Source organism: Macaca thibetana, chromosome 17, assembly GCF_024542745.1.
Source record: "Macaca thibetana thibetana isolate TM-01 chromosome 17, ASM2454274v1, whole genome shotgun sequence".
Classification (NCBI taxonomy): Eukaryota; Metazoa; Chordata; class Mammalia; order Primates; family Cercopithecidae; genus Macaca; species Macaca thibetana.
The window spans coordinates 694,275-716,966 of record NC_065594.1 but is presented as its reverse complement, the minus strand read 5'-3'; the positions used below and the strand labels follow the sequence as shown (position 1 = coordinate 716,966).

The 22,692-nt window shown below is 45.4% G+C and overlaps 1 protein-coding gene across 4 annotated transcripts in view; it reads right to left on the bottom strand.

Annotated features, from left to right (window-relative positions):
- The window catches only part of CRYL1 (crystallin lambda 1), a 140,834-nt gene that overhangs the window by 74,291 nt on the left and 43,851 nt on the right, over positions 1–22,692 (bottom strand). For all 4 annotated transcript variants that reach the window (XM_050766748.1, XM_050766747.1, XM_050766750.1 and 1 more), the window contains one exon: positions 3,457–3,583. In XM_050766748.1, coding sequence (XP_050622705.1) covers positions 3,457–3,583 — 127 coding nt within the window. The remainder of the gene's footprint in view (positions 1–3,456; positions 3,584–22,692) is intronic.

Here is a 22,692-nt window from a genome sequence, read left to right as displayed (position 1 = left end):
TCATCCTTCTCTAGTTTCCTCTCCTCATGCGGCCTGGCTCTGTGTTCTACGTAATAGATGTGGCGCAACATGTCATGCTTTGTAAATACACTCATTTAATCTATAAAATAAAGATAGGCCATAGTCAAAGGGCCGTTTTCACCAGTGCCAACCATGTACAGAACATCATATGCTGCCCCATGCCATTCTTTATTACCAAAATTGTTATAAATGGCCACATTATAAAATAATTACCATTTCCTGAGCATTTTCTGTGTGCCAAGTACCATGTAAGCACTTCACATGCCTTCTAAGTTCACATATTCCCCCCAGATTACTCTTTAGCAGAAAAACTTGCCTTATTGTCCAGGTCTATGATAATGTTCTCATATTACGGAGGGTTCACCACTTTGTAAAAAACAATATACTATTTGAGGGAGACACATTAACCAGAACTAATTCAATTAGGGTAGTTTTTGATGTTTATAGAAATCATATGATAAACTATCAAAAAAAATGGGATGGGGAGACAAAGAAATTTAACATGGATAGATGAATTATTCCTAGGGAATGACTTTACAATTGTCACTGCCAGGAAATTTATAAATTAGCTATAGAAAGATTCTTTAAAAGAAAAAACTGGCCGGGCGCGGTGGCTCAAGCCTGTAATCCCAGCACTTTGGGAGGCCGAGACGGGTGGATCACGAGGTCAGGAGATCGAGACCATCCTGGCTAACACGGTGAAACCCCGTTTCTACTAAGAAATACAAAAAACTAGCCGGGCGAGGTGGCGGGCGCCTGTAGTCCCAACTACTCGGGAGGCTGAGGCAGGAGAATGGCGTGAACCCGGGAGGCGGAGTTGCAGTGAGCTGAGATCCGGCCACTGCACTCCAGCCTGGGCTACAGAGTGAGACTCCGTCTCAAAAAAAAAAAAACTCAAGCCTGTAATCCCAGCACTTTGGGAGGCCGAGACGGGCGGATCACGAGGTCAGGAGATCGAGACCATCCTGGCTAACACGGTGAAACCCCGTCTCTACTAAAAAATACAAAAAACTAGCCGGGCGTGGTGGCGGGCGCCTGTAGTCCCAACTACTCGGGAGGCTGAGGCAGGAGAATGGCGTGAACCCGGGAGGCGGAGCTTGCAGTGAGCTGAGATCCGGCCACTGCACTCCAGCCTGGGCGGCAGAGCGAGACTCCGTCTCAAAAAAAAAAAAAAAAAAAAAAAAAAAGAAAAAACAACACCACAGCAAGTTGCCGTGCAATGGAATCACAAGTTACAAGAGGAAAAAACACCTAAATGTTTGAGAATTAGTCTTTGAGGCTGGGAATAAAATGTGCAGTGCCAGCATTCTAGATGGGTTCAAAAAGCCCTGCATAGCAAACATCTCCAGGAGGCAAAGGTAACGTGGTCTGGGAACTCTGTCTAGAGAGACTCAAAAAGTGACTGTAATGAAGACAAACGTGCTGAAGTTGGAGATATCAGCCCAGAGTTTGAACAAAAGCATTCTGTGAAATGTGAAAGTAGAAATATTATAATAATAGATCACTTATTCGTATTTCAATCACATTATATAACTAAATGCTTTCCTTAAAAACTAAACTCATGGCCAGGCGCAGTGGCTCATGCCTTGGGAGGCTGAGGCTCAAGAATCGCTTGAACTTAGGAGGCGGAGGTTGCAGTGAGCCAAGATCACACCACTGAACTCCAGCCTGGGTGACAGAGCGAGACTCTATCTCAAAAAAAACCACAAAAAACAAAAACAAAAAAACCCCTAAACTCTTGCAGGTCACAGTGGCTCACGCCTGTAATCCCAGCACTTCGAGAGGCCAAGATCAGGAGTTTGAGACCAGCCTGGCTAACATGGTGAAACCCTCTCTCTACTAAAAATGCAAAAAATAACTGGGTGTGGTGGTGCACACGTAACCCCAGCTACTCCGCAGGCTGAGACACGAGAATCGCTTGAATCCAGGAGGTGGAGGCTGCAATGAGCCGAGATCACACCACTGCACTCCAGCCTGAGTCAACTGAGTGACTCTGTCTCAAAAATATAAAAAATAAAACTAAATTCATGTGAAAGAAACTTCTCTGCCAAGACCAGGCCTGGAGAGCGTCTGTACTCTTCAGAAGCAACTCCTCTTGCAGCACCCGCAACTGAGTAAGAACAGAAATGGGTGTCACTGGGAACTCATTAGGAGACCTCGTGTCTCTTTAAAGGCCCTTCAACTTCATACAAACTCCACCGTATCAGGAGATAGAGGATAATATATTAGAAAGAGATAAGAAGTTGCCACACCCATTTGTTTAATGAATTTTTAGCAAATTGAAAAATTTAACATAAAGAAATGGGCCGGGCGCCTTGTGTTCAAGTTGCCACACCCATTTGGGAGGTTTAATGAATTTTTAGCAAATTGCTAACACAGAAATTTAAAAAACAATTTAGTCCCAGCTACTCGGGAGGCTGAGGCAGGAGAATGGCGTGAAAGAAATGTTAGAGTCAGAGCGAGACTCCGACCTAAAGAAAAAGGCCGGGCGCCTCCATCTTCTGTATTTGACCCGAGACCAAACACTGAAAGAGCAGGTGGCGGGCGCCCGTACTCCCAACCGACCAGAAGAACCCGGGAGGCGGGGCTTGCAGCTGAGATCCAGCCACACTCCAGCCTGGGCAACAGAGCTAGACTTTGGTTTGCTTCCAAATCTTCAGCTAGAATGATCAAATCAGAACACACACAGCAACGTCCAAATTGCAGATCAACAACGTAAAATTGCAGATCTCAGAACACAAAATATCAAGGAAAGATACTGGGAATAAGGACTCTTTTAGTTTTAGGTAAATTTGCATAAACCTTCTAGCAGTAAGTGCAGCCTTTGAAAAGACAAGGGTATGCCTCGGGATTCTTCAACAGGGCGGGGCCTGTGCGTGGGCACAGGAGCTCCAGGAGCGGGATGCCTGGAAAGAGGGCCAAGCCACAGGGGCTGCTCCCAGCTCCACCTGGAGGGACCACTCACCTCCCCAGGCTCATCCCACTGTGCAAACAACCCTCACGAGGATTTCTTTTTTAAAGTAAAGTTGTTGGAAAGGCTACATGCAACTGAAAAGTTTTCTTTTTAATGATTTAAGCTTTTTTGCTCAATTATATATGAGAATAATAATATAATCTCTCATTTGATAAGATGACAAAATAGTATTAGCAGCCCAGAAAACCTATTTTTGCTAAAACTGTTAATGCCTCTAAAATACAACATTGTCACCAGAATCCCCAGTGGCCTCGCGGACAAGGCACTGGTCTCCTAAAACAGAACATTGTCACACTAGTCTGATGAGAACCCAGTATAGAGGGCGTTTTGAGGACCACATTTCCTATCACATAAAATAAAATCCTGCCCTTGAAGATGCAAAATGCCCACACCTGCCACTGCCCTGTATCCTCCGGAGAGGCTGGGAGACGTCGTCTCAGGCCCCAGTGCCCTTCACTCACCTGAATGTGCATGGCGCCCTCTACTGCTTCTTGGATATTGGGGCAGCCACTGATGAGGGACAGTTGCTCTTCGGCACTCAGGGAGCCTTTCAGAGCACCTGCCTGCTCCAGCAACTTCATCTCCTTTCTGGAAAGGCAGAGAGAAGGATCACTGTGAGTATTCAATACCGCATTTAAAAACAAATAAATCTCAACATCAGGAATCATCAGGGAAATGCAAAGCAGAATCACAGCGAGATACCACTTCACACCCATTAGGGGCCACCAAAAATAGAAACTAGCAATTGTTGGCAAGGATGTGGAGAAACTGGAACCATTGTGCACTGCTGGTGAGACTGTGAAATACTGCAACCGCTACGGAAAACAGATATGGCAGGTCCCAAAACCAGAATCACAGTGTGATCCAGCAACTCCACTTCTGGGTCTAAACCGAAAATAATGCAAAGCAGGGTCTGTAAGAGGTTTTTGTACACCCATGTGCACAGCAGCATTATTCACAATAGCCAAGAGCTAGAAGCAACATAAGCATCCATCAATAGATGAGCAGATAAACAAAATGTGGCACATACACACAACAGAATATTATTCAGCAGTAAAGAGGAAGGAAATTCTGTCACATGCTACAAAATGGATGAACCTTGAGGACATTATGCTGAGTGAAATAAGCCAGTCACAAAGGAAAAACACTGTGTGATTCCACCTAGAAGAGGTATCTAGAGCAGTCAAAATAATAGAGGCAGACCAGGCCAGGTGGCTCACTCCTGTAATCCCAGCACTTTGGGAGGCCGAGGTGGATGGATCATTTGAGGTCAGCAGTTCAAGACCAGCCTGGCCAACATGGTGAAACCCCGTCTCTACTAAAAATACAAAAAAATAGCTGGGCGTGGTGCCGTGCACCTGTAATCCCAGCTACTCTGGAGGCTGAGGCAGAAGAATCGCTTGAACCCGGGAGGCAGAGGTTGCAGTGAGCTATGGTCGCACCACTGCACTCCAGCCTGAGCAACAGAGTGAGACTCTGTCTCAAAAAACTAATAACAGAGACAGAACTAGAATGCTGGTAGCTGCCAGGGGCTGGGGGTTGAGGAATGGGGAGTTAAGGTTTAATGGGCACAGAGTTTCAATTTGAGAAGATGAAAACATTCTGGAGATGAATGATGGTGATGGTAGCACAATCATGTAAATATGCGTAATACACTCAAAACATTAAGGTAAATTTTATTCTATACACTTTACCACAATTTAAAATCTTAATTACTTATTTTAAAATGAAACAATCCTCATGGCAGGGGGCAGGGTGGGGGGCATGCTGGAAACCAGTGGTTCTTAATCCTCTCCCTTGGGTCAGTCCCCTGGGATGGAAGGATTGGAAGAAGGTACCTTACAGCAGAGTGGGCTTTGTGGCGTGTGATCTGTGTGGTCTCCCGGGCCACCATGCTCAGAAGGGCCTGTGCTGGGTTTACTGCTCTGCTGTTAGCATCTTACAATTCTTAATATATTTTTGCTTTTGGGTTTTGTTTTGTTGTTGTCATTGTTGTTGTTGTTTAGATTTTTTGTTTGGTTTGGTTTGGTTTTTGAGACAGGATCCTGCTCTATCACCCAGGCTGGAGTGCAGTGGCACAATCATGACTCGCCATAGCCTTGACCTCCCGGGATCAAGTGATCCTCCCACTTCAGCCTCCCAAGTAGCGGGGACTACATAGGCACACCACCGCGCCTGACTCATTTTTTATATTTTTTGGTAGAGACGGGGTTTTGCCATGTTGCCCAGGCTGATCTCTAACTCCTGGGCTCAAGTGATCCTCCTGCCTTGGCCTCCCAAAGTGCTGGGATTATAGGCATGAGTCACAGCACCTGGCCCTAAGTTTTTTTTTAAAGGAAGGAGAGAATCTTTGAGAAGTTTTTCTCATATAAGTAATTTGGAAGATTCATAATATATCAGCTTAAAAAAAAAATCTATCTATCTTAAAATAGGGCCACAAAACAGCTATCTTGTTTTGGAGAATTATAAGGACAAACATACTGATCCCTGCTCAGATCTTATCACCCACAAAACAACTCAGTGTTAAGTACCAAATATCCTGGACCACCATCCCCAGTGAGCCCGCATTTTTAAAATTCCATATAGAACAAATTCCTTGAATTAGAGGCTTATAAAGTTAGTGAGGCCAGCCACAGTGGCTCACGCCTGTAATTCCAGCACTTTGGGAGGCCAAGGCAGGCGGGTCACTTGAGGACGGGTTTGAGACCACCCTGGGCAACATGGTGAAACCTCATCTCTACAAAAAATACAAAAACTAGCTGGGCATGATGGTGCACACCTGTAGTCTCAGCCACTCGGGAGGCTGAGGTGGGAGAATCACTTGAGCCCAGGAGGTGGGGGCTGTAGTGAGCCATGATTGTGCCACGGTACTCCAACGTGGGGACAGAGTGAGACCCTGTCTCAAAAAACAAACAAGTGAAAAACAAAAATAAGTTAGTTAGTGAAAAATATACAAAACAAAATATGTGTCTCGGCCAGTTCATCTGGAAGTTTATTAGTTGCATAGGGTACTGTGAGGTGTCTTAGCAACAGATTAGAAATTTAAGATTTCTAAGGTAGATACCTAAAATCAAAAAATAACTGGTCCAAGGTAAGTGCCAGCAAATACATATTTGAAACATCATGGAGGGAAATATAACAAAAAGGGTCATGAGGAAAGGTTCCTCTATTAAGGTAAAATGGAAATGCAGACGCTCACGGGTCCTACAGGGTCCTGCGATTCTGCGTCAACAGCACTCAGCACGCTTCCCTGAACGCAGACTGTGCCTCTTAAGCGGCATTATTCAGGAACAAAGAGCACCACGCGATCCAAAGCTCATTTGTCATCCACTGTGTAGTACGTTTTGATCCATCTTTGAAAATGTTGAGTGACACAACTCTGTAAACATACTACAAAACCACTGAACTGGACGCGTCAAATGAGTCAGCTGTGTGACATGTAAATTTATCTCAATAAAGCAGTAGCATTAGTATCTTATTGCGACTGTAACAAATTATCACAAACAGTGGCTTAAACAATACAAATATATTATCTTACAGTTCTGAAGGTCAGAAATCCCAAGTAGACTAACATCAAAGTGTCTGCAGGGAACGCACTCCTTCCGGAGGTTTCAGGGAGAATGTGTTCCTGGCCTGCCCCAGCTTCTAGAGGCTGCCTGCATCCGTGGCTATGACCCTTTCCCCCTCCACAGCCAGCCACCCCTGCCCCACCTGTTTCTGTCATCATGTCTCCTTCCTCCCTTTATCCCTCTAAGGACCCATGCGATTACATCAGGCCAAGCCAGCTATTCCAGGACAATCTCCCCATCTTGCCATTCTTAATTCAATTACATCTGCAACGTCTGTTTTGCCATATGAGGTTCTGGCTCATCCAAAGTTGCGCCAAAAATCTGGACATCTAACTGTGTTTGCAGGTATGTTGTTCTGGGGATGATACGCAATTTGCTCCTGCCAGGCACTTGGGGGCGCTACCAACCAAGGAACCAACCTGAATTCTTGGCTTGGGGGTTTTTCAGATGACACAGGTAGTATGAATTTGAGCTCTGAAACTTTGAGGATCGCTCTATGGTTACAAATTCTCAAAGAAACTCTTCCTCCCCTCCACTCGGAGTCAATGCCCCCACTGGTGACCCTCCACTTAGGGGATCCAAGTTATTTTTTTTGCCGATGATGTAGCCCTTAGAGAACTCTAGCTTCTGTCAGGGGTCTCCAATTTGACTCCCATCTTGCACAGACTCAGGTTGGCTGTTACAATGGAAGCTCTAGATTAGCAAGACTAACTGGCAAACACCCTTCGAGCAGCCGCCCGCTGTGGCTGTCAAGCACCCCTTGGAACTGGTGCTCCAGAGGTAGGCCTCTGAAATTCTCCATTACTTTTCTGCCATGTGAGTTTACTACCATGACTTCCATGGACTGGACCCCACGTGGGAATCTGGGCCAATGGCAGAGGCCCATGGGCAGCTGGTGGTGGCTGCAGTAACCAGCCCAAAGGAAGCCTGAGCCCTGTAGCGACAGGGCGGTCAGAAATGCAGACCCCAGGCCAGGCGCGGTGGCTCACGCCTGTAATCCCAGCACTTTGGGAGGCCGAGGCAGGCAGATTACCTGAGCTCAGGAGTTTGAGACCAGCCTGGCAAACACGGTGAAACCCTGATTCTACTAAAAATACAAAAATTAGCCAGGTGTGGTTGCACACCCCTGTAATCCCAGCTACTTAGGAGGCTGAGGCAGGAGAATCACTTGAACCTGGGAGGTGGAAGTTTCAGTGAGCTGAGATCACGCCACTGCACTCCAACCTGGGCGACAGAGCTAGACTCCGTCTCAAAAACGAAGAAGAAGAAGAAGAAGAGAAAGAAATGCAGACGTCCACAGTGGGCAGACTGGTTGAGGGCAGGAAGGAGCAACAGAAACACAGCCAGTAGTGGAGTCACCATGACTGCAGGCCATAAAAAGGCAGGACCTTAGGAAAGGACACAGCCGCCCCTATAGCTGCCGTGAGCTGCCAGAGCCACTGTCTGACTGTCAGAGGCTCAGGTGTCCCCTGAACAATGTCTGTTTCTGCGACAAAGATGCAGCCGCAGATGGTGTCCTGTATCTTACTCCCTCGCCTGGTATCACAATCAGCCCTCATGGAGAGAGAAATCAGAGTACCGTCTTTTAGAGCCTGAAAGGGCCTAGCGCAGACTTTCTTTGGAGATTACAACACATTTGAATTTTTCAGTTTTTAACTGTACGATTTATATAAGTTTGACCTGCAGCAGTGGCTAAGCCTAGGAGTCAACATTGGTAAAAGACAACCACACTGCCCATAAATACAACCAGAAGAAAAACAGTCATATGGCAGAAAAGCGATTTGTAGCTACCAAACAGAAACTCGCTTCAGTTTAATTGAAAGTTTTCGGTGTTACAGAGGAATAAGTGAGATGTTTCATACTGTGCCTGTTGCTTTTCTAAGACTATTTCCTTTTCATAATTTATTTAAGAAATTTTAAATGTAGAAAGAATAATAAACATCCTTATATCTCCACCCTCCAGAACTAACCAACGCCAATCCTCTTTGTCACTTTTTAAGGAAGCAAAACCTAAATGAATCTCTTGGCGCCACCATCCCAGTCTCACCCAACCATCTTTCCACCGAACACACACAGGGTCTCTCGATGCCAAGGCCTGGGAGCATAGTGAGTAACCGTTGCGTCCTTCAGGAAACTATGTCTCAGCACCTGATGTGCTCAAAGCACCTGCTCCAAGCCTTAGGAGGCCACCTGTGTGTCTTCAAACCTTTCCACTAATCCAAAGCAAACTTTTGACCTTTTTTCCCAAAAGTACTGAGTGAGATTAGACAGATAACAGGAGAACAACAGTCTCTTGTCCCTCGATCCTTCAGGGACCACCCCGGAATGAGAACATCCCATGGAGACAGCAAGCAGTGGCAAGAAAAGCCACCACCATTGGCCTCTTGCAGAGCAGACTCAGGCTGAGGAATGTGCAGTGGTGGTTCTGCCTCAGGCCCTTCCTCCCTGGGCAGCACGCACAGGTAAGACGGAGAACCTGGGCATGAGGGAGAGACACGGTCACACATTAACCCATTAGCCGACTGCAAACTCCAGGACCCTGCTGTGTGGTCCCGAGGGACCTCCAGTGAAAGCTGCAGAGGAGCTTCCCGACATCTGCAGACAGACCCCTGTGTTCTCCTCAGGGCCAACAAATCCACGTGCCACAAATCAAACCCAGCCTTTTGGCAACGTTTTGTCCCAGTTAGGTTAACTCCAATTTTTTTTTAATTCTTTTGGAAGAACTTCTGACTCAAGCTTTGTAGAAGACATACATAAACACCTAGAAAAGATGTGCCAATCAACCGGGATTTTCAAATGCCACACACATACCAGGCTGTGGCACTGCCACACTTAACAGTTAACGTCAGGTTAGAGGCACCCGTAGAAGGCTGCAATGTGCAGGTCGACCTCTAGAGGTCAGCCTAACACTGGGACTCAAAATACTGGCTGCTACTCAGCAAAGTTAAATTTTTACTTAAAATTAGAGAAAAGGAAATGTTAAAAATTCTCAAGGTAGGACAGGGTATGGGTGATTTCAATTTTTTTTAATGCTTCCATTTTTGAAGTGTACTCAAAAGGAGCATGTATTTATTGTTTAAAAAGACTGAAGAAATTGGAACCTTCGTGCACTGCTGACGGGAATGTGAAAACGGCACAGCTGCTGTGGAAAACGTACGGTGGTAACTCAAAAAGTTAAAAATAGAGCCACCATATGATCCAGGAACCCCACTGCTGTACATATTTCCAAAAGAACTGAGGCGGGATGGCAAAGAGAGATTTGCACAGTCATGTTCATAGCATTGTTGTCAACAACAGAACAAAGAAGCAATCCAAAGTCCACCAATAGAGGGAGGGATAAACAAAACATGGTTTCACACCTATGGTGGAATCTTATTCGGCCCCACAGGGGAAGGAATCCTATCATATGTCATATGCCAGGCTGGAGTGCAGTGGTGCAATCTCAGCTCACTACAACCTCCACCTCCTGCCTCAGCTTCCCAAAGAGCTGGGACTACAGGAATGCGCCACCACACCCAAGAGATTTTTGTATTTTTTAGTAGAGACGGGTTTTCACTATATGTTGGCCAGGCTGGTCTTGAACTCCTGACCTCAGGGGATCCACCTGCCTTGGCCTCCCAAAGTGCTGGGATTACAAGTGTGACCCACCGCGCCCGGCCTACGATGAATCTTTTACTTAACATTATGCTTAAGTGAAATAAGCCAGACACAAAAGGACAGATGCCATATGACTCCACTTACAAGAGGTCCCCAGAGCAGTCAAACTCATGGAGATAGAAAGCAGAATGGTGGATGCCAGGGGCTGGCGGAGGCATGAAAGGAGAGTTGTTTAACAGGCACAGAGTTCGGTTTTACAAGATGAAAGAGCTCTGCAGATTGATTGCACAACCATGTGATTGTACTTAATGCTACTCAACTATTAAACACATTAAAATGGCAAAGATGAGGCCGGGCATGGTGGCTCAGGCCTGTAATCCCAGCACTTTGGGAGGCCGAGGTGGGTGGATCACGAGGTCAGGAGATCGAGACCATCCTGGCCAACATGGTGAAATCCATTTCTGCTAAAAACACAAAAAAAATTAGCTGGGTGTGCTTGTGTGCTTGTTCTTACTCTGTCCTTGTTTTGCTGTATAATGTTGAAGTGAAAGATTATCCTCATAATGAATTTCCAAGACTAATATTTACATTTACCATTTTTTAATGATGGAGAAAAAGTTATCTTACTTTGATAAGTTTGGCATACGACCTATCACATTTTTGCTGCTTTTGGTCACAGTTCTGTCTCTAGACTACTAGCAATAGACACATGCCATGAGTAACCTAACTACTTTAACACAGTGGTGTGAAGTGCTGCAGAAAATAACTCCTAGACAGCAAACCACAGTGTTTTGTGACATGTTAGAGAGAATGACAGAACTTTCTGTAGTTTTTTTTTTTTTTTTGAGATGGAGTCTCACTGGGTCACCTAGGCAGGAGTGCAGTGGTGTGATCTCAGCTCACGGCAACCTTCACCTCCAGGGTCCTAAGAGACTCTCCTGCCTCAACCTCCCAAATAGCTGGGATTACTGGCGTGCGCCACCACACCCGGCTAATTTGGTATTTTCAGTAGAGTCAGGCTTTCACCACGTTGGCCAGGCTCGTCTCAAACTCCTGACCTCAGGTGATCCACCTGCCTCGGCCTCCCAAAGTGCTGGGATTACAGGTGTGAGACACTGCACCCGACCTGTAGCATAACTATTCTGTTGTGCTGTTAAGTTACAGGGCTTTGACTCCTAGGTCTGAAAAAGGTGCCAATCCCTGATAAATCTTGAGCGCTGACACCAGTGGAAGCCTTGTCTTTAGACCCAGGAGAAGGTAACGTTCACCAAACACATGGCCACAAATCAAAACCATTCAGTCCCTCTAGGCCCAGGTACCACTGAGGAAGAAGTGGGTGTGTGTGATTGTAACGGCCAATTTTGGGGGGTAAGATTAATCAGAGTATTTCTATAAATTAAACATTAATATCAAAAGCACACTGGCCTAATGGAAGGCCAGTGTCTAGGCCCGTGTGTCAGAATAACAGGGTTTTCTTGGAGCACTGATCTGCTCTTTAATATAAAATTACAAAAGGTTATAAAAAGTTTATGGAAATCTCACCTTATGGTCCAACTGATTAGATTTATTTATAAAGTTTTATTGAAATTAGCATTAATAATATATACCACACAAAGGTAAAATTTGGTTTTCTCTTTTGAACAAAATTTTCACGTAAGAGATAAGAGATTTTTATTTACCTTTTCAGTAAAACCACAGAAGAAAAAAATAGAGGGAAGGAGAAAGACAGATTTAGCTGGCCTCATGCTGTCTTTATTAGGTCTTAATGTTTAGGAAACCGAGTCTCCTATCAAAGAGAAAATATTTTTATATTATAATTTTGGCCAAATGAATAACTGTTCTATAGTAACCTGTGATCCTATTTTGTGATATCAAGTGTCTTAAACCTTTGATATTTGACAGACTTCCCAAAAGCAAAATATCAAGTTCTAAATTATCTGACCTTGTCTATGGCCATACCACCCTGAACGCACCCGATCTCGTCTAAATTATCTGACCTTAAACTAACTTTTTCAGATATTAGTTTCCCTGAAGTCCAAGAGAGACATATTAGGCTTATTAGTTATGTTAGAATTATTCAAGCTGGGCATGGTGGCTCTTGCCTGTAATTGCAGCACTTTGGGAAGACAAGATGGGTAGATTGCTTGAGCCCAGGAGTAAAGAGACCAGCCTGGACAACATGGCAAAACCCCATCTCTACCCAAAAAATACAAAAATTATCTGGGTGTGATGGTGCATGCCTGTAGTCTCAGCTACCCTGGAGGCTGAGGTTGGAGAATCGCTTGAGCCCAGGGGGCAGAGATTGTAGTGAGCCAAGATCGCACCAGTGCACTCCAGCCTGGGCAACAGAACAAGATCCTGTCTCAAAAAAAAAAAAAAAAAAAAAAAATGTGGCCGGGTGTGGTGGCTCACGCCTGTAATCCCAACACTTTGGGAGGCCGAGGTGGGTAGATCACGAGGTCAGGAGATCGAGACCATCCTGGCTAACATGGTGTAACCCCATCTCTACTAAAAATATGAAAAAAATTAGCCAGGCGTGGTGGCGGGTGCCTGTAGTCCCAGCTACTAGGGAGACTGAGGAAGGAGAATGGCATGAACCCGGGAGGCGGAGCTTGCAGTGAGCTGAAATTGCGCCCCTGCACTCCAGCCTGGGTGACAGAACGAGACTCCAACTCAAAAAAAAAAAAAAATTGTAGGAAGCGTTGCCAGATCTGAGATGTTGTTTAGCTCCCTTTGGTTATGTTCATATAGAAGTGTTGTTAATGTGTTCCAAGATTATATTAGATTCTTAAAATTCTGATATGTCTTAATAGGTTGTCAGTAATAATTATGATTTTCACATTAAATTGTTGTATCCCACAGAAATAACCAAATTTCCTTGTCACCAGTGTCTTTAACTGTGGCTGTCCTAAGACTTTTGTCATCCACAATTGTTGTTTTGTGTTGATTCTTCACAAAAAGTGACTTAAAATCAGCTACTGTCCAGGGCTTGTTTCTTTGGAGGGAGTTCATGAAAAGGACTCTTGAATGCAAGTTTCTGATAACTTTGGAGATTGTGCCATTGGATTTGAGAGAAAACTTCCAGTGCACTAATGGAAAGACTGATGTGTTCACAAAGACGGCTAACTCACCATGAAGCAGAGCAGGAGTTGACTGCATGGACTGAACTAATGGAGGACTGAAATAACTTTTATGGCCTTTTTTGTTGAAATATTGCTGATTCTTTTTGTTTTTCAGAGTCTGAAGAACTTTTTTCTTTTGAATCATGTATAGCCTTTAAGTATCTTTTAAGTATATCGAGTATACTTTTGTAAATAGAATTTGAGGCATATTTCTCTAATTTATAAACTATTTGTGAATATTCTTAATTTATGGCAATGTGTTTGTTTGCATACAGTTAATAATAACATGTTTTCTTTGCTAATGGGACACAGTTGAAGGAACTGGTTGTTTTCCCAGGGCTTTGACTAAAATGGCCTTGTGAGAGGTTCTAGCAAAGCCAATTTAGGAGAGCCTATGAGAACAGTGATTCTTGTTGCATTTTGTGTGGATAATCAGGCCAAGTATATGGGACTGAAGCTTATTTTGCAGGTAGATTGGTCCTGCTGTGATTTGTCTTTATGGAAGTGGTGGACTGGAGAGCAAGATTGTGTTTCATATGAAAAACTTTAATATTAGATTAACCTTTGATTCCTGGATGGCCATGAGGTCACCCATGGTATGGAGTTGCCCACAATGCCTCTCCTCAGCAGGAAGCAGCCAGAAAGATGGATGACCAGATGCCCCATGGTTGAGGAATCTATAAACAGAAAGGGGGACTGAAACCCACTCAATTTTTTCAGTAAAGACAGAAATTGATCCTTCTTGCCTTAAAGCTTGAAACTTATATTTGTTTTATCTGAATTCCTTCCTCAGGAAATGACCTTCAGGCCTCTCAAAAAAAAAAAAAAGGAGTATTGAAGAACTGAAACTTACCAGGTCATCACATCCAGGCAATGAGAGTCCAGGCCCCTCATTCACCATGATTGCTTCCTTGCCCCTCCCTAGTTCCTGTTTTCCTACACATTGCTACATTTCTTTCCTGCTATATAAACCCCTGATTTTAGGTGGTCAGGGAGATGGATTTGAGACTGAACTCCCATCTCCTCTGCTGCAGCACCAGATGAAAGCCTTCTTCCTCAGCAGTACTCATCATCTGTCATTGGCTTTCACTGCGGTGAGCAGCAGGATCTAGACCCAACTCTAGGTGTTTTGGTAACAAAACCACATTATGAGGAAGGTATTATTATGTCTTCACATCTCAGATGAGGAAACAGATTTGGTGACTTACCCAGCTATGAAGGTTGAGCCAGATCTGACTGCAAAGCTCAGTCTGGGCCGCTAAGCCACACCAGGCACCTCTGCACTGCTCACTTATTTTCACACTGTGCTGCTTGCTTTCTGTCTACAGTATGACTCCATGTATAATGCAGCCTCCTGAGGAATAAAGGGCATGGCTAACATTTCTTTCAGAAATCTCAGTGCCAGCCTGTCGTGAACTCCCAAGGGGATTTCTGGCAGGGTCTTCGGCTCCCACCTATTCCTGAAGGTCTGAAGACCTGAGGAATTTAAAGATAGGGAAGAAGGGGGCAGACATGGAAGATCAAGCAAGATTAGCTTAAGGAGGTGAGTCTACCTCATCTCCAGCCAACAGAAATCCTAGAACACTGGAGGCAGAGAGCAGAAAGCAGTGAGGAAATAAAAACGCCAGGGATTGCATCCTCATGGGATGGCTGTGTTGTGCTATCTGCTTTGACACTGACATTGCTGTTGTTTCCAGGCCCTGATTTTGCACACACAGAAGGCTGAGCCAGACTCCACCCCTGAGCCCAGCCCCAGGGATCACTCTAACTCCATATGGGCAGGTTAAGTTGAGGTTGCACAAAAACCTTCAATTAAGTTACTGCAATGCAAAAGAGTCAGAAGACAGCCCAACCACAGAGTCCATGTGGCATGGTGATAGTGTGTGGACACTAACAATCACGGTAGGTGTTTCTGAAGTTGGGGAGAGGGCAGAACACCCAACTTTTCATTAAGGAGAGTAGCTCCAGACTTCTGTTTGACAGCACAATGTTTTAAAAATCTGGCATGCCTATCTCCAAAGACTATCTCCAGTTTGCCCAGGTCTCCACCCTACCCCATTATTCACACCCACTAGCCACCCAGCCCCCTTAGACCTCCGGATCTGCAAACCTTGTAGTGAGGCATGTGAACTTAAATGCACTGTAGAAAGAAAACTGCCTCTGTCTGTTGCACAGGAGGGCTGTGGGTCGGCCTGCCTGGACCCACGCCATCATGGCCATCAGGGTCTCTGCCCTCCCGCTTTCCCCTCCTCACTCAGAAGGTCTCCTCCCTCCAGCCGGGCGCGGTGGCTCCCGCCTGTTATCCCAGCACTTTGGGAGGCCGAGGCGGGCGGATCACGAGGTCAGGAGATCGAGACCATCCTGGCTAACACGGTGAAACCCCGTCTCTACTAAAAATACAAAAAATTACCCGGGCGAGGTGGCGGCGCCTGTAGTCCCAGCTCCTCGTGAGGCTGAGGCAGGAGAATGGCGGGAACCCGGGGGGGCGGAGCTTGCACGGAGCCAAGATGGCGCCGCTCACTCCAGCCTGGGCCACAGAGCGAGACTCCGCCTCAAAAAAAAAACAAAGGTCTCCTCCCTCCAGGCCAGTGGAAACACTGGGATCTGGGTAGAGGGAGACAGACGGGGGAGGGAAGGGCCTGCTCAAGTGTCGCCACAGTTTACACTGGAGTATCAGGCCCAGCTGAAAAATGGGGAACTTTGCTTTCTTGTTCATCCTTGTTGCAAACCTCACAGAGAGACAACAGCTAGTCAAGGCGGGAGTCACACAATTCTTGAGTCCATCCTGGGCAGGACCGACACCTTCACAGCCCGGCCGTGACTGCTAAGGCGCATCGGTCTGGATGCACAGCACGCAGGGCCAGCCGGAAGCGCTAAGCCTCGGATGCGCAGCACGATCACTCGGAATCCGGCCGCCCAGAGTCCCAGTATTAATACTGGCCGGGCGCGGCTGCTCACGCCTGTAATCCCAGCACTTTGGGAGGCCAAGGAGGACGGATCACAAGGTCAGCAGATCGAGACCATCCTGGCTAACATGGTGAAACTCTGTCTCCACTAAAAAATACAAAAAATTAGCTGGGAAGTGGTGGCAGGCGCCTGTAGTCACAGCTGCTCGGGAGGCTGAGGCAGGAGAATGGCGGGAACCCGGGAGGCGGAGCTTGCAGTGAGCCGAGATCGTGCCACTGCACTCCAGCCTGGGTGACAGAGCGAGACTCCGTCTCAAAAAAATAAAGTATTAATATTTTGACTTCTCCTCAATACTTTGGATATATAATTGGCATCTATATGACTTTTACAAATCAGATAAAACAAAGCTATTTTTGTTTGGGAAGAAAAATAAATAAAGCAAATGAAGTAATTATTTGATCTTTCCTAATGACAGCTAAGTGACAGCAGGATCTGTGAACTGACAGGGAAGTCAGGTTGAACAACCCGGCTGAACCCGCAGCCACTGCCATGAACTTTTGGCAACAGACATGGGCTTTAATAATTTTGGCTGGCTCAGCTGGGTTCATCCACGCGGCTGCAATGAGCAGTGGGTTGTCTGGGGGCTGCTGGTCTCAGATGGCTTCCCTCATCTGTCTAGCAGTCGGTGCTGTGCTGGATGGTACTGGCTGATAGCTGGGCCACACACCTCCAGCTGACTAGGCTGAGCTGACCAGATGAGAAGGGAGGAAGGGTCCCCAGCAGGAAGCGAAGGAATCAATGCACGTGCACTTTCCAGGCCTTTTGCTGTGCATGCCGCACTTGCTAATAACACACTGGCTGATGCAAGTCCGTGGCTAAGCCCAGAGTCGGGGTGAGAGTAGCAAAGTCACAATGCACAGGGGAGTGTAGACAGAGATGGGAACAATTTGTGACCACACTCAGTTATTCTGGCCAACAGTATGTGGGAAAACTAAAAGTGAGTTTTAAATCAGGAGAACAGACCAATCTAGCAGAATCCAGATCAAAACAGAGTTCAAGATTAGGCCAGGGCAGAGACCTGGGTAGCAAGTTAAAAACAGGTCAGAGACCCACAGTTACTGGAAATGCCTGTGTCCAAGAACAAGAAGATCAGTCACTTAGGAGACAGAGTACAGGGCAGCGACCTAGTTTCAGAGATCACTGCTGGTGGTTTATTAACTCCTAGTCCATTCGGAAAGATGATTCACTTTCAGGTGGATCTGAGTGCCAGAATGACCATGACAGATGGTGGAGAAACCAAGATAGAAGGGCACAGGCCCCTAAAGATGGCGATTTCAGATAGGGACTCAGGCCAGACAAGGCAGTGTGTATGGCCCCTGGAGCTGGGGTGGTCACCAAGATGTCAACACGGCCCATGTCAGGGCAGCCTGGTCCCTTGAGGACTAGGATGGCCCACCTGCTACATGGAAATGAATCGAGCTCCAAATCGTAAACCAAAACACTCCTGATCTGTAGGTCCGTGTTTCAACTTTGTTTACTTGATTTCCTTTTCTTTTCTTTTCTTTCTTTCTTTCCTTTTTTTTAAGACAGAGTCTCCCTCTGTCGCCCAGGCTGGAGTGCAGTGGTGCAATCTTGGCTCACTGCAACCTCCGCCTCCTGGGTTCAAGCGATTCTCCTGCCTCAGCCTCCTGAGTAGCTGGGATTACAGGTACACGCTACCACGCCCAGCTGATTTTTTTGTATCTTTAGTAGAGATGGGGTTTTACCATGTTGGCCAGGCTGGTCTCGAACTCCTGACCTCAGGTGATACACCTGCCTCGGCCTCCCAAAGTGCTGGGATTACAGGCATGAGCCACTGTGCCTGGACCAATTTGCTTTTCTCCTTAAAACACAGCTTTATCCTCTAAACTTCTTACTTGAGACCTAATGCATGCCAAGCACCGGGCATACAATGGTGAACAAAGACAAAGCAGTAAAGCGTCTGCCAACAAGGTTCTCCAAGGTCAAGCTACCTTTCTATTATTAAATGTAAACATGCCAAGTTTTAAGTTTCTTATTGGGCCACCCTGTCAGAAAAAGATTAGTCTTAGATGACAGCTTTTTTGTTTTTCAATTTCACTAAGATCCCTTGGCATGGTATGAGTTGTGATAATTTCTTTAATCTTCTAATGTTTTAATATTTTTTAAATCAACTTCCCCCAGTTTAAGTTCATTTTTACAGGTTCAAAATCCATATGTACCATTTCTACTATTTAATACCATTAGTGTTTAATAGGTCTAACACACACAGAATATTCATGCAGATGTAGTGAAATTTCAACCACATGACATTTTCTAATATGAAATGTTAAAAAAGAATCAGAATATGGCCAGGCATGGTGGCTCATGCCTGTAATCCCAGCACTTTGGGAGGCCAAGGCAGGTGGATCACCTGAGGTCATGAGTTCAAGACCAGCCTGGCCAACATGGCAAAACCCCATCTCTAATAAAAAACACAAAAATCAGTCAGACATGGTGGCACATGTCTGTAGTCCCAGCTACTCGGGAGGCTGAAGGAGGAGAATCGCTTGAAGGTTGGAGGCAGAGGTTGGAGTAAACCAAGATCATGCCACTGCACTCCAGCCTGGGTGACAGAGGAGACTCCATCTCACCAAAAAAAAATAAAAAAGAAAAGAATCAGAATATGGGAAGTGGGCCAAACTGCAAGGTGGAACAGATAGCGAGAAAAAAGTATGTGAGGAATATGATTGCAAACATTGCCTCTGGAGACTCTAGAAAAGGTTCCTGTGACTCAGATAAAACGATTACTGAGTTAATAGGTTCAGGCTCTGGGGACAGGAAACGTGCGTGTTGCTTATTTCTGCATCCATAATGGCTAGTAGAGAGACCACACGACACTGAATAGTGAGGGACACTGGGGGTGTGATGTATGGTCTGTCCTGAGGGAGCCCACGGCCTACAGTGGTAGACAAAGACCACAAAACAGGGTGTCAGGGAAGATGTCTGTGGACACAAGCTATTTGGACCCAACAGTCGATGCAACCCAATCGACAAGATACATCATTTATACTTCTTGACAAAAGGATTAAGTTGGTTTTCCTTACATTCCTTTTGCCTGATAATGTGGCCAGGGACATTTTAACCTTGGGGTTTCTGAACATCTAAGCACCACAGGTCACACACGGTGTTGCTGTCGACAAGAGTTCACAATCATTAACCTCCTGGTCCCAGAACTCATTGCACTGACCAAAATACTTACAAAAACAAAGTTTGGTCTCAGTCCTTTCACCTTGGACTCTGTGCAGGAATGGTACATTTGAAGATCTTGTGATTTAAGAAAGAGAAAAAGGTAGCTTTATTTAAAAGTCACTCAAGACCCCCGTCTCTACTAAAAAATACAAAAAACTAGCTGGGTGATGTGGCCGGCGCCTGTAGTCCCAGCTACTCGGGAGGCTGAAGCAGGAGAATGGCGTAAAACCTGGGAGGTGGAGCTTGCAGTGAGCTGAGATCTAGCCACTGCACTCCAGCCTGGGCAACAGAGCCAGACTCTGTCTCAAAAAAAAAAGAAAAAAAAAAAGTCACTTAAGACTAAGAATCCAGTACTTCCTAGGGGTGCAATGTGACATGACATAACTGGATTTTCCTGAAGTTATTTGCCAGTTATTTGAGAAGGAAGAAGTAGTTGGTCACAAGATATCCTAAGCTTCCCATTTCCTGCCAAAGAAGTACAACCAGTTCTGCATATTTAACTCAGCTTAAATGTGTGTGTTATAAAAATAAAGTACCTGTTACTGAGGAAAGAGTTGTATGTACTCCTTTAAAATCCCAGGCACATAAGAATTCAGTACATTTGCTTCTTCTAGAACACTACTGCTAATAGTTGTAAGTTATTTAGCTTTTTCTGGTTCAAAAATCTTACGGACTAGTATCTAAAAGTTAAATCTAATCAGGCACCAATGATATTAAGAAATACAGCTCTTAATTAAGCAGAGTAGGATAACAGGAAAGCCTTTAACCAGGTTTAAAAAAAAATCCTTCCCCACAACCCTCCATCACTCAGCATCATCAGTCCTGATGCTTGAAAGGACTTTAAAAATCTTTAACGATGCATCTAAAAATAAGGCCTAAGACACAAATACCCCAAGAAATAGAACAAAGATGAATTTAATTAAGTCGATGTAATTTACTTAGGAAGACCACCAATGCATCTTATTTTTAGATGCATCTAAAAATAAGGCCTAAAACACAAATACCCAAGAAATAGAACAAAGGACTTTCAATTAGGAACCGTGGGATTTTCTCTTCATTCCAAGTGGGTTAGAATTGGCTTTACAGGATCAACGATGAAATGGTAACAGAATTGAAAAGTCTATGGCAGGAGTGGGCAAACCACAGCCCACAGGCCAAACCTGGCCCATCTCCTATCTTTACATGGCCTGGGAGATAAGGATGTGGTACGGTGTGGCTGTGTCCCCACCCAAATCTCATCTTGAATTGTAGCTCCCATAATTCCCATGTGTTGCGGGAGGGACCCGGTGGGAGACGACTGAATCACAGGGGCAGGTCTTTCCCATGCTATTCTCATAAGTAGTCTCACGAGATCTGATGGTTCTATAAAGGGGCGTTTCCCTGCACAAGTTCTCTTTTCTGCCACTGTGTGAGACATGCCATTCACCTTCCACCATGATTGTGAGGCCCCCCCAGCCACGTGGAACTATGAATCCATTAAACCTCTTTCTTTTGTAAATTGTTCAGTCTCAGGTATGTCTTTATTAGCAGCGTGAAAACAGACTACTACAGGATGGTTTTTACATTTTTAAACAATTGGAAAAATTTTAAAATAATATTTTGTGACTCTGGAAAATTATATGAACAAAGTTCAGTGTTAATCCATAAAATAAAGTTTTATTGGAATATACCCACCTCCACTTGTTTACTGATTGTCTATGGCTGCCTTTACTTTACAATGAAAGGTTGAAACAGAGACCACATGACCCGCAAAGCCTACAATATTTATTATCTGGTCTTTACAGAAACAGTTTGTCAACTCCTTGTCTGGAGTCCACTTGGGACTGGCTTAAAACATGACCTAATCGGAGATTCAGGGGTCTCCTCTTCCCATGGAGGTCCTCTCCTCCTCCAGCACTGGGCCAGCTATGGAGCTAATGTCTCTCAGCTCCAAACCCACCTGGTGCATATACTGTCACCAGAAAACTGATTAAAAGTCCATGCCGGCGCAGTGGCTCACGCCTGTAATCCCAGCACTTTGGGAGGCCAAGGCGGGCAGATCACGAGGTCAGGAAATCGAAACCATCCTGGCTAACATGGTGAAACCCCGTCTCTACTAAAAATACAAAACATTAGCTGGGCGTGGTGGCGGGCACCTGTAGTCCCAGGTACTCGGGAGGCTGAGGCAGGAGAATGGTATAAACCCGGGAGGTGGAGCTTGCAGTGAGCCAAGATTGCGCCACTCACTCCAGCCTGGGCAACACAGCGAGACTCTGTCTCAAAAAAAAAAAAAGAAAGAAAAAAAACAAGTCCATGCCTGGCCAGGCACAGTGGTTCACAACTGTAATCCCAGCACTTTGGGAGGCTGAGGTGGGCTGATCACTTCGAGACCAGCCTGGTCAATTTGGTGAAATCCCATCACTACAAAAAAATACAAAAATTAGCTGGGTGTGGTAGTACACGCCGGTAATCCCAGCTACTTAGGAGCCTGAGGTGGGAGGATCGACTGAACCCAGGAAATGGAAGCTGCAGTGAGCCAAGATCACACCACCCCACTCCAGCCTGGGCGACGGAGCCAGACACTGCCTCAAAACAAATAAAAAATAAAATAAAAGTCCAGGCCTCCTGAAAAGCCAGGATAGCCCCCCAGGACAGAAGGAGAAGCATTTTTTAGCAGCCACCATTCCAAAGTGGAGCTTGCTATGCTCTTTCATACATAAATGTGGGAATAAAAGATGAATTTAATTAAGTAGATGTAATTTACTCAGGAAGACCACAAATTCCTTAACGTTCTTTACAATTATAAAATTAATGGCTTTTTTATTATCAATAAATTACTTTCTATTGCTCCCTAAATCACCTCCATAAAACCAAATATTAAGCTGTTTGTGTTTGCCTTTTAAAAACATTTTGGGCCAGGCTCAGTGGCTCACACCTGTAATCCCAGCACTTTGGGAGGCCGAGGTGAGCGGATCACCCGAGGTTGGGAGTTCAAGACCAGCCTGACTAACATGGTGGAACCCCGCCTCTACTAAAAACAAGAAAATTAACCAGGCATGGTGGCTGGCGCCAGTAATCTCAGCTACTTGGAGGCCGAGGCAGGAGAGCTGCTTGAACCCAGGAGGCAGAGGTTGCAGCGAGCTGAGATCGCGCCATTGCACTCCAGCCTGGGCAACAAGAGCAAAACTCCATCTCAGAAAACAACAACAAAAAAAATTGATTCAATCTGAGAACATCCTTTTGCCTCACAGTTTTTGTTTTTTTAGAATTAGTG